Here is a 13,145-nt window from a genome sequence, read left to right as displayed (position 1 = left end):
TTTAAAAAAAAATTGGAAAAAACCCAAAAATAAAATTCACATAAATAACAAATAAATTTCACATAAAATTTACTTAAACAAAACGCAAACTGTTGAAAATTTTACAAGAAAATATATTGATATGGGGTCTTAAAGTCCTTGCCAATTTGATAGGAAAAATAAAATTCAGTGGAAATTGGAATGTTGCTACGAGAATCTGTAAAAAATCACTTTGGCATTTTTTGTCAATTTTCATAAAATTTATATCAAAATTACAAGAAAATGGAAAAATATTTATTGGAAAATGAATTTATGAGTCCTAGAACTGCTATAGAAGTCTTACAGAACGAAAAACTATTGTAAAAATGCTTTTTTGCTGAGAATATCTACACTGACATTTTATGCCAGTTTGGTATTTTATGTGATTTTTTGGCTCGGGTTTTAAAGTGTTAAGGCGTCTACACATTGGGAGCAATTTTCGTCAAAAATTGCGTTTTTGACAGAAATTTGACGTTTCCCCCTACAACGCTGCAGGGAATTTCCTTCAAAAAAGCAATTTTTGACAAAAATTGCTCCCAATGTGTAGAGGCCATTAAGATATAAAGTAGACTCTCTCAAATTCGGGCATTTGGGATCAAAATGTCATTACTGCCTAATATACTGCAGCCTTATTATTATCACAAAAAATATTAAATGTATGTGCTTAAATATGTAAAAAAAAAGAAAACAATGTTGTCAGAGACAGTTAAATAACGCCCGACAACATTATTTTTTGGTACCATGAATGAGTTTCTGCGAGGAAAAATAGTCTATCATAAAACATAATACATTAATGAAAAAGGGTAAAAGAAACTTTTATCTTTTCCAAGGAATTCTTATGGGACAAATAGTAGTAAATTTAAATATGTAAAATCATATAATTATTATGATAATTAGATGAAACCCCACCTTTTAATTACTATAATCTTACAGATACAAAAATAAATAAATAAACAAATTAAGTGAAAATAAATATATTCCTAGACTTTCTCAAGAAAAGAAACTGAAACCTCTCCTAAAAGAAAGAGTTCTTTCCATTTAGAAAATTCTGAAAAGTTTCCAATGGAATTTCCATGGATTTTTCCTACCAGGCTCTGTAAAGTAACTTTCATAAAGGCTCCCATGGAAGAACTTAGAAATATTTCTTACATTTCCACATTTCATTGAAAATCTAAATAAATATTTATAATTAAATATATATTTTATGTTAATTATGTATTTTAGAAATTTACGCTTGAAATTTTTAATATCTGTGTGTATCAAACTGCGGACAAATTTTTTATAGTGTACTAACGGTCAATTTGAACTGCTATATTTTGGTTTTTCTTGAGTAATCGTTTTATGGTGCAACATTCAGTGAGGTAAAAGTTTTGCAATTTGCTTTTGTGCAAGGGGCCCGTGATAAAATGGTGACAAAGGAATCACAGACCTCCTGAGAGACAATTCTGATTGCGATGTTGTGTAATTGTGAGGAATCTCCCTTGAGGACTACGTGAAAACTGTGAAAAATTGTGGAAAAACTTCGTCTTCATTCTCCATCTTTGCTCTTTGTTGACATCTTCTGCTTCAGTGCGAGAGATTCTGTGGATTCATTGAAATTCTCCAGAAACCTTCAGTGCCCTCTTTGAAAATCCCTTCGGGAAGTAGCCAGAGACGCCCTCGGAAGGCGTCCTGGTAGGAGACTGAGATTGGAGGCCAATTGGGATTGGGGTACTTTCGAACAACATGGCCTTTGTGTAGTGCTCAAAGTGACAACATTTCCCCAAAAGCAACTTCATCTTTTTTTTGTTTATTCGCCTGAGGAGTCACAAAAGACGTCCAATAAATCCCTAAAATGGCTGATTTCGATGCGATCTACGAGGAGGAGATCATTGATGAGAACCTGGAAGATCAGATGCATGTGACTCTCGTTCCGGAACCAATTGTTATACGTGGTGCGGGCAATATGACAGTGTAAGTATCTCTTGATTTCTCCTCGCTTCAGAGCACTCCAACTTATGCTAGGCAATTGGACAACAATTTAAAATTGTAAAAATATATATTAAAAAGCATATTTCATAAACAACAGCACGTGTTAAACGAAGTATTGAGATAATTCGCGTATTCGTTTCCATTTTTTAATGTTTGAACATAATAAAGTAATTCGAAAGAGAAGGAGTAACTTTTTAGGGGAAGGTTTTGTAACTTCGCAATACACAAAACAGAAGTAAGACCTACAGTTGGAAAGGTCTTGGCCTCAGCTACAACATATAAAAATTTCATCGAAATTGATATTGAGGAATTCGAGATATTTGACATTGAATTTTCGAAAATCGAATTTTCAATTAAATTACACATATAGCAGCGATCGTATGAAGTTTCAATAATCTGAAAAGTTGTAGCACTACGCGAGACCTTTCCAAATCACTGAAGATGATTAAATTCTGACATTTTTAACAGAAGCTTTGACCATTTCAAGATTTATTTTCCAACCCCTAATAACTCAGACCATTAGGAGAATTCAGTAACAGTATGACAATGTCATATGACAAATTAAAAATTTTGAAGCCGCAAATTTAGGAAAACTATTCAAAAGAGTGGCAAAGCATCCCACGCTTTGCGAAGTGCTCGAACTCTCGTGACTTAGATTCTATCCTTTAAAACAGGGGCGCTCTACGTCTACGTTTTCCTTCTGTGTCAAATTTGACAAAAAGAATGGGTGATCAAATTCCTGACTTCGAGTCGATCTTCATGTACTTTCGTGTTGGTTTTGTCATGTAAAATATTTCATGGGGTCATCCGGTATCATCCGTAACCTCACAAAATAAAAATAATTGTAAACTTTAAAAGTATTTTTACATAATTTACCGTTTATCGGTTCTAAACCGATTTTTGTAAATCTGGAAATATCCCGCAAAACAATTTTAAGAGTAATAAAATTGATTTTCAGACAAAAGTGACTTTTATTGGTTCATAACCGATTTGAGCCGGTTCAGTTTTGTTGGAAATTCAAATCTCCACAAAATTAACTTTTAGAAAACGCGTCGAAAAGCACATTTTCCTTTGTGATTGAAAAGAATGGTCTTCAGAAAAGTTGTAGAACAGTAAATTACCTATAAGAATTTACCCTTCATAAATTTATTAAATTTTTGGAGAGCTTTTGAAAAAATAAAATATCCGTTTTGACAAATTTTGCCCGAGCCTCCCCTACCTAATGTCAGAAAAATTGAGCAATAAATTTCCTAATTCCAGATTAAAATCCCGAATGGGCTAAAATTTTGAAAGCCTAAAACTTGGGAAATTATTAATTTCGCTTGTTGGAGTAAAAGGAAATTTTCTGTGCTTTTTGGAAATTATTAGTTTCGATTGCTACAACAAAGGGAAATTTTCATTGGTTTGGGAAATTATTTGTTTCGTTTGTAGAGGCAAAAAGAGGAATTTTCTGTTTTGGGAAATTATTACTTTCACGTGCTAGAACAAAGTGATTTTTTTCTGTTATAGGAAATTATTATTTTCAGTTGCTAGAGCAAAAGGGATATTTTTGCGTTTGGGAAATTATTTTTACTAGCTTGAACAAAAGGGAAGTTTTTTTTTGCGTTTTGGGAAATTATTTTTACTTGCTAGCAAAGGATTTGGGAAATTATTTTCTGTGCTCTAGGAATTATAGTTTTGTTTGTAGAGGCAAAGAGAAATTTTCATTGTTTTGGGAAATTATTAGTTTCTTTTGTAGACGCAAAGAGATATTTTTTGTTCTGGAAAATTATTAATTTCACTTACTAGAGAAAACGGAAAATTTTTGTGTTTTTGGAAAATTATTATTTTTACTAACAGGAGCAAAAGTGATTTTTTTTACGATACGGAATTTTAAGTGCTAGAAGCAAAGGGAAATTTTCTGTGCTTTAAGAATTATGACCAACGCACAATAATTTTTGTTTGTAAACATATTTTTAAAATTTTCCATGAGAATGAGCGAGATGACTAGATCTAGATCTCACTCTCATTGAAATGTCAAAAACATGTTAACTAAACAAAAGTTATTGTGCGTTGGGCATTATAGTTTCGTTTGTAGAGGAAAAGGTAAATTTTCTGTTTTGGGAAATTATTGGTTTCGTTTGTAGGGACGAATAGAAATTTTCTGTCTTGCGAAATTATTAATTTTACAGTTGGAGTAAAAGTGAAATTTTTTATGTATGAAAAAAGGGTAATAATAATTAATTAGACATTCGTGATTTGAGCTTTCGGGATTTCGGTTCGGCTGCCACTGAAATTAACTTATGTTCCTATCTGATGCATTGTACCAGGTAGTGGACGGAAAGATAAACGTTCTTTTTTTTTTAATTTTTGCTCTTCCAAATTGAAGGAAGGATGATAAAAATGTGAAAAATTAATGATTTGATAAATAACACCCATTCTTAGAAGATAGTAATGAATAAAATCAGCAAAAATATTTTTAAAAAAATCTATATTATTGTCTCTTATATGCTATTATTTTTTTTTATAATTCATTTCACGTTGATTCTTAATTATGTTAGGGACTGTGTCAAATTTCGGACAGTTTGCATAAAAGCACATATGTTTTGTGTTTTAATCGTTATATTTTCAATACAAATTGAAATATTTATTGCCACATTTCAGGAGTGTTGCTTGAAACCTTGTAGTTTATCGACTTGGTTTTTTTTCTAAAATATTTTTAATAAATTTAAAAGTGAATAAAAAGATAAATATTGCTTTGTGTGTAATATCGGACAGGAAGTTTCTGAAAATTTCTTATCCTTTCGGACTTATTCACTGTCTATTTTATAGTTTGTTATTTGAAAACTGTCATTTTTTTGAATATTAAAATTGTAAAGATTTTTAAATTTTGTAAAAATTTATGTAATGGCTTATACGACCAATGATTTGGGATTTTCTGCCGTCTTGTCCGATGAGGTCGGTTGTGAAGTCGGCGGCAGCCGCGAAAGAGAAATAAATTTATTATTATTATTATTACAAAAAAAGATCTGCATTTGAAGCTCGATTATATGAGCTGGCTTATACGGTCAATACACCATGGGTTTCTGCCGTTTACCTGATGTGACCGGTTATGGTAAGACGGCGGCAGACTCAATCATGGCTTTGATTGGGAAAATAAATATAAATAAATAAATAATAAATATTATTATTATTATTTCAAGAATTTTTCCACAGCATCTCGCTCGTAGAGGCTACGTTCTTTTTAATTTTTTTAAACTGGTTTTACACTCCCGTCTGACCAGGTAAGCGTGGATTATAGCCTCAATTAACCCCTATCTTTCATACCTTACTTTTAAGAAGGTCCCATACAAAATACCCCTTACTAAATATATGTGAAGGACACTGTTTTGCGTTCATGGTGGTGAGCAGCGGAACTACGAAAATTATGTTGCCGGCCGTGTTGCTCAGCTGACAGTGACAATATGGAATATTTTCCAAATCATTTTATTTGTTTTGAAATTAATTCAAAGATTCTTAGTTATTTTGCGCGATTTGAGTGATTTTAATAATAATAATAATAAATATGCGACATTGTATTTCGGGTAGGGAAAAGTGTAGTGATTATAGTGAACCGATTATAACTCTAAAATACGTGTTTTTATTTCTTTTTCGTGGATATTTTTAGGAGACAATTTTTTATGCAAAGCTTTTTTTCTTTTTTAAAGTGTTAAATCGGTAATATCTGTTAAATAAAACATATCATTATCATTGTGGCTTGTTCCGTTTGTATGATATTCGGAAGTGAAATCATGAGGTGCATTTGACAGTTTCACTCGCCCGCCATTGATGTACACAGTAAAAAAAATTACCACTATTATAGTGTGTAACCTTTCACACCACTATTATAGTGTTAAATTTGGAAAAAATGTTTAATTAAAAATTGTTTAATTTAAAGTTGTTGAATTTCAAGTTGTTGAATTTGGAGTTGGTGAATTTAAAAATTGTTGAATTTTTGTGTGTAAACTCAAAAATTGTTGAATTCTACATATATGTTGAATTTTTGCTTTTTTAGACATATGGAATGTTTTTTGCTGTCTCAGGATCCCCCCTAATGCGAGATGCTTACATCTGATGCTCGAATCTTTACGATATATTTATTATATTTATAAATATTTGATGTTCTATATGACCTTTGCCCATCGAAATGCATCTCGACTGAAGTATAAGTCTTAAATGGAAATTCAACAATTTTTACATAACTTTTGTTTAAAAATTCAACAACTTTTGTTTAAATATTCAACAACTTTGGTTGAAATACACACGGCTTCACACTATAATAGTGTGAAAAATTATACTATAATAGTGTTAATTTTTGATCATGTGACAAAAAATACCATAAAGTTGTGTATTTTTTCACACTATAATAGTGGTAATTTTTAGAATTTTTCAACACTTTTACTGCACAAAAAACATTGTTAAAATTTTTTTACCACTATTATAGTAGTAAAATGTCAAAAATTACCACTATAATGGTGTCAAATTTTCAACATTTTCGAATTAAACAATATTGTTGAAAATTTGGAACTATAATAGTGGTAATTTTCAATCACGTGACAAAAAATTACCGAAATGTTGTGTATTTTTTAAACATTTTTAATTTAAACAACTAAAATCGTCGATTTTGCACTATTATAGTAGTAAAATTTTACACATTTTTTTACTGTGTACGTGGCAAAATCCAGCCCTTAAATCGAGCCTACCACTCAAGATCTTTCCGATGAGGCCTAAAAAAGTGCCTAATGCTGTGGTGTTAATTAATGGCTCAACGCTGGGAACCCTTACCCTGTGTCAGACGGGCTGTTGTTTTTTATTCAAGTCCTTAAGTAGCAAAATTTTGCAGCTTTTTGATTCTTCTCATCAAGACCTTTGCAAGATCATTACCGCGGTCTTTGACTATTTTATGCCACTTTCATTAATATTTTTATTTTATTTCGTTTTTGAGCTAGAGCTCTTGAAAACAAAATTTTGACAGATGTAAGTGTTCAAGAAATTCAATGTTTGTGAGATAGCGGCCACCGCCGTCTTAGCGTTGGTAACCAACCTTCAGAGTGAAACGGTGAAAACTATTTCTCAGGTTGTATGAGCCATCTGCATCTGCTTAATGATACGGAACCCGTAAGCGTCTGAGGATGGAGTAGTTTATACGGGCTTCAGACGTAACGGCCCAAATAGACCAAGGCTGATCCTCGAGAATATTTAGCCTGTAAAATTTGACAGTAAAGATTTATCCAAAACTGTTATACACTGAGGGCTTAGGAACATCGATTAGAAGCCCTTTGCATACATTTCCTTTACCATCGCATTTTACAGGCTAAATATTCTCGAGGATCAGCCTGAGTCTATTTAGGCCCTAAGGCTTAGTCATATAGTTTAACTTCTTTAATTTCTTATCAATCAAGATTTTTTGGCAAATTGGGATTTTAGATTGGATTATTATGGACAAATGATCAATTACATTTTGAAAAACCAATAAAAATAATTGCTATTTAGGATTTTGAAACTTTCAGGAACTGGGCTAAGCCTCTAGTCTGAAGACCGCTTTAGGAAAAGTCGATTTTTCAGTGCCCCAATCCTCTGATGCTCATGGGATCCTTATAATTGAAATCACCCAAAAGCTATGCTCTTTTGTTTTTTTTGGCAACAATTTTTAAAAATTTATAAAATTTTGTGAACCAAAAGAAGTGTCCGATATTGCAAGCTGTCCGAAATTTGGCACAAATAGGAAAAATATGAAAAATTTTGCATTTTTTTTGTGTTTCCTAAACTTGTTTAACATTGACACTTTAATATTCAGATTTGGCCTGAGCAATCGCTTCAACAGTGAATTTCCGTCTGGATTGGTGTCCAGGGTGGCGCCAGAGGAGTTCAAGGCTACTATCTCGCGTATCAATGCTGTGTTAAAAAAGACCCTACCAATGAATGTGAAATGGCTCTTTTGCGGCTGCATCTGCTGCTGCTGTACACTAGGATGCTCCTTATGGCCTGTGATATGTCTGAGCAAACGTACGCAAAACACTTTGGACAAACTCCTTGAATGGGAAAACAGTCACTTGTACCAGAAATTAGGCCTCTTTTGGCGTCTCACAAAGCAACAGTGCGACTCCAATTCAATGATGGAATATGTCCTGCTCATAGAGTTTATACCCAAGATACCGATCTATCGACCCGACTAAATCGGCCATTTGGTAACAATTTTGTTTAGCCCTCTTCTTTGCAATTGGCAGTGTGTACACCCAATCACCTAATGAAGGAATACCAATTGAGATTAGGATAAAAACTGTTGAGTGAATGTAAATACTAGCGACAGCTGAAAGGATAAGAGTTTATTGAGCCCAATTGACAATACTGATTCAAACGTAAAAATTCCACCCAATTCTGTTCATTTTTTTTAAAAAAAAAATTTATTAAATTTAAAGCTGCAGAGTTACTGATTTTCAGGATTTTACCATAAAATTTTATTTTTCAGAACCTTTTGGGAAATACCGCATAACCGAATTCTCAAACAAATATTTATTTACAATACTCACAAGGTAATTTTTTTTTCACAGAGCTCAGTAAAACAGCTTTCGTAATTTAGTCTGATCACTCTTGCTATGATAACAATTTTTTTTAAAAGAAGTGAAGTTGGTCAAATGAATCCCGAAACGAATTGAAGACGTTATCAAAATATATTGGAATTTGAGTAAATAAAAAAAAAATAGATTTTTTATTTTCAAAAATAGAAGTAAAATAATTATTTTCTTAGTGTTAATGTTTAGAAATGATATAAATAAGCTGAAGTGTATAAAGTGGGAAATGATGGCTGAGATTTAATTGTAATGAAAATTGTTAAAGTTAAAAGATGTATATCACTTATTCAAAGTTATAGAGGCTTAAATCCACCCAGAATTTTAGTTTGGACAGCACAGCAAGAAATTCTAAGCTCTTCACTCAAAGTAAACTTGAAAGTCAAATTTGTGTCCCTGTAATTTCGAATAAGCGATATTATAATTTATTGAGGCTGACTAATTGCTAATCTTAATTACACCTACACCCAGTAGCTCTACAAAAAAAACAGCTACAATCAATTATTTTTTAAACTAATACCCTGGAATCTTTTTTTTTCTATAAAATAATTTAACAGTGATATTTTTTTTAAAGTAATAAATATCTACAAAAAGAAAACTCCAGTGGAGGAAAGTTCCTTTGTAAAAGAACGATAAGAATCTGAAATATCACTTAAATTTCTGATTTTTTATTTAATAAAAAAATAACTTGACGAATGGAAGGAAAGATCAATTGAAAGTATTTGCTTAAAAAAGAGCAAGGCGAGGCAAGAAAATTTATTTTTCAGAGCTGTTTTTACACTAATAGCCTTCACAAAAATAAGGATTGAGAACACTAAATTCGAAAAAATTGGTAAAATAAAACACTTTAAAATAAATTGTAGATCGATTTTTGCGTATTAATTGTACAGAGTGAACCGGAGCTAATATTTTCAGAGATTGAATCTTACAATGAGATGTTCTAGTTTGGTTTAAGGGGTTATGTGGATCACAAAGACTAGTACAACATTTAAACAATATTTCTTGAATTTTCGTTTAAAAATTAAAAAAAAATTAGCCTTTTGGAGCTGATTTTTGAAGGAACTCGTACGGAAACTCAGTCAGAGTTGGTCAGAAAAAATATGTTGACCGTTTAGCAGTTCTCGAACAAAAAGTTCTAACCAAATATATGAAAATATGGCACTGCCTGGCGAGTTTCGTTTAACCCTTTAAGGACGATTGGAACACCGGTGTCCCATAAAGAAAATAATTTTTCCTGACTACCTAAAGTCATTTTTTTCTTATGTCTGTACATAATTGTAAAGTAGAAGGTTGAAGGAATCTAAAATATTTTTTGCAAGTCTCTAGCTATTTGCAATGCAGTAAATATTTAAGCTCAAAAATGGCGAATTTTCAAATTTTCAAATTCATAATTGATTTTATTTATTTTTTATACTTCCAATTTTTTTTAAGCAAAACCCTTTTGGTAATAAAAACTACAATACTCTTACGTAATATTTTTCATTAAAGCGAAAAATATTATTCACTGAAAAATTGAACTCAAAATTTTGAGTTTAACTGGTATTTTTCCTTTTTTGAAAATATTGTTAAAATTTGAATATTTTTTTAAAAAAATAAGCGCAAAAGTGGAAGCCCACCTTTTCATGGAATGTAGTACCGTCGTTGCGGGTGACTTTGCACGTTTTTTCGCTGTTTTTCAACTTTGCCCTCTAAAAGTGGATAGTTAAAGTGAAGGGAGGGGGGTTTTTAAGTAAAATTATTTGTATTCAGTTGTTAATGAATAGATTTTGTGCCACTAGCATTAATTTTATAAAATTTTACTATGTTTAAAAAAATCAAGAAAAAAGGCTTGCACTGGGGATAAGGTGCGGGTGACTTTGCACTTTTTAATAAATACTAAAAAATCAACAATTTCTGATAATAAACGACAATGAAGATCTTCACATCTAAGGGTAAGATGCACGAGATCTACAAGATGACATGATCGCCATCTTGATTTGACGTTTCTGTCCGCCATTTTGAATAACTGTCAAAATCTAAAACAGGTTCGATTGAGTTGAAATTTTAGTATGTTCTAGCTGATATCAAGACCTTTTCAGAACGTATCTATGTTCCGGTCTACGTCAAGTATTTACCTTGATACAGAGGCTCAAAGTTTAAAAATTTGAAATATTCATATTTTGGCGATCTTTATTTTCTAATCCTGAATTTTAAAACCTAAACGAAATGCCTCAGTAACCATTAGAAACGGTTGAGGCTTTTATTTTATATGTTTATTTACTCTAACATTTTTAAAAAATAAATAAAAAGTGCATTTATTTATTTTTTTTTATTTTTTCATCTTTGCAAAAGTTTTTCAGATCTTCAAATAATATGCTGTTATAAAGAAAAACATTACTTTTCTTTTTGTTTGTTATTTAGATCTCATCGCCTAACGATAGCACTGCCTTTTTTGTGATGGTTTCGATAAAAGAAGCTCTCTGTAGTTCTGTATTAATGAAAATGTCAAAATTTTGAACTTAGAGCCCCAATATCCAGACAATCGCTTGACCTAGGTCGGATTTTATATATGTTCTGAAAAGGTCTTGACATCGGCCAGAACATACTAAAATTTCAGCTCAATCGGATAAGTTTTTTGTTTTGATAGTTATTCAAAATGGCGGACAGAATTGTCAAATCAAGATGGCGACCACACCATCTTGTAGATCTCGGTCATTTTATCTTAAGTTATAAAAAAATTGGATAATTTTTGGCCAAATACTTCTATAATAAAGCTTAAGAAAGTCCATTATATGCAATTTTATAATATAAATCATGCGTTCTTAGGAAGACTATAGTGAAAAAAAGGAATTTACTAAAAATAATCAACAAAATCGAAGTGGATTATTCTAGCCAGATAAATTTAGAATAGATTTGGGCAATTTACTTCTCTGAAATCGATTTTGGAATTGCATCTTCAGATAACTTTTTCGCGGAGTCGTTTTTTGACAAAATACCTATACAAGGATTTCATTGACTATTACTGAAACTACAAGGATCCTTTTGAGGATCATTGTACCTTACTTGGTACTTAACATATCCTTATATACTTTGACATGGTAGACCGGATCGGCAAAGACTATCAATAAGTGTTAGAATTGTTCAAAGTCTCACGAACAGCAGAGTGCAAAGTCACCCGCAACGACGGTACTCAATGTTACTAATCAACAGTAAAAAAAATGAAAATTTTTGAGAATGGGGTTTTCGAGAAAAATTAATTTTTAAATTAAAAAAAAAAATAAAAGACGGTTACAAAAACACTTGAGCAGATAATACGAAAACTAGTATATCGTGTTAAAGAGTATAAAATTATCTTTCAAATAAAAAAAAGAGTAAGAAGAAATCTCAACCCGTTCGCGAAATAGAGCATTTTGAAATATTTGCCAAAAATCTCAATTGATGAATGAAGCGCGAGACGCCATCTTTGACGCCATGTGTCTCCGGCCAGGAATTTTTTTTGGGCGAAAAAAAAATAGGGGTAGGGTAAGTGTGGCAAATTTCGGCATAGTTGCATGCAAGCGTCAAAGTCTTAAGTTTGAAATGTAATATTTTAAATACAAATTGATTTTTTTTATTCTTTCTTTTGTAAGAGTGTTGCTTGGAACCTTGTAAAGAGTTTACCGTCTTTATTTACTCTAAAATCATTCTTAATACATTTTAAAATAAATAAAAATATAGACATAGCTTTGGTGCCCTATTTCGGCCACCTTCATTCTCATAGTTCCTTGCCCTTCGGGAATTCTTCCAATATCTTTTTCACGTCATCTCGTTTGTCGAAACTACATTTTTTTGTTATTCTTTTGCATTGTATAATCTCTAGAGTATGTAGAAACTAAAAAATCATGGAAATTCGAGGAACAAAAAAGGTGGCCGAAATTGCAAGCTGGTCGGAATTTGGCACACTTACCCTATATTATTTTATCGTGTACTTTAACATATGTAAAATTCAAAAACATCTAAGACCATGAACCCGCGATTTGCGATTTTCTCGGTCGTCTTGAGATGGATCGGCCCTATACATCAAAGTCATTTTTGATGGAATTTTTGAAAAAAAAATCAGCATGATTCGAGATTAATTTTCATGAAAAATTGTCGTTTCCCTACTGGAAAATTTAGAAAAGATTTTGTGGAAGTTCCTTGCGTAAATACTAAATACTATATCAAGAAACTTTCACAAACACTTCTCGCTTTTTCTAATAGTGAAAGATAAATGAATTGTAAGCGAAATGATAGTGAATTATCAAAATCTTTGAAGTAAATTAACCCCAATGTGGAGGTGTTTTTCTTCAAAAATAATTACTCTTCAAATAAATTTTGATGAAATTTGCTCCAATGACGACTTTAGGCGGAATTCAGTACAATACAATACAATTCGAGCATATTGTTCAGTCTTCAATTAAAGTTCAGTCTTTAAAGTTTTTTAAAAATTATAAGCAAAATAATAGTTCATTTGCTGCTTAGCTCCGGTCACTCTTTTGTGTGAGGTTTGGAGTATCCCGATGAGATGGGTCAATGGTCAAAAAATTTCTCTGAAAAAGTTATGATTTTCTA

The 13,145-nt window shown here is 31.6% G+C and overlaps 1 protein-coding gene across 1 annotated transcript; it reads left to right on the top strand.

The window, feature by feature from the left end:
• Nucleotides 1–1,341: 1,341 nt before the first annotated feature.
• Nucleotides 1,342–9,419, top strand: LOC129799233 (cysteine-rich hydrophobic domain-containing protein 2). The gene is made up of 2 exons (XM_055842945.1): nt 1,342–1,971; nt 7,805–9,419. Exons 1-2 carry the CDS (start codon nt 1,853–1,855, stop codon nt 8,181–8,183), a joined length of 498 nt encoding a protein of 165 aa, XP_055698920.1. The 5' UTR covers nt 1,342–1,852; the 3' UTR covers nt 8,184–9,419.
• Nucleotides 9,420–13,145: the final 3,726 nt, after the last annotated feature.

This window comes from Phlebotomus papatasi, chromosome 1 (genome assembly GCF_024763615.1).
Source record: "Phlebotomus papatasi isolate M1 chromosome 1, Ppap_2.1, whole genome shotgun sequence".
Taxonomy (NCBI): Eukaryota; Metazoa; Arthropoda; class Insecta; order Diptera; family Psychodidae; genus Phlebotomus; species Phlebotomus papatasi.
The sequence above is the reverse complement of the archived record's forward strand: the minus strand, read 5'-3'. Positions and strand labels throughout refer to the sequence as shown.

Bases quoted from the DNA above. Each gene is read 5' to 3' on its own strand.
- LOC129799233 (XM_055842945.1), top strand. From the start codon at position 1,853: ATGGCTGATTTCGATGCGATCTACGAGGAGGAGATCATTGATGAGAAC. The intron at 1,972-7,804 runs GTAAGTATCTCT...TTTAATATTCAG, and splicing joins GGTGCGGGCAATATGACAGT to ATTTGGCCTGAGCAATCGCT.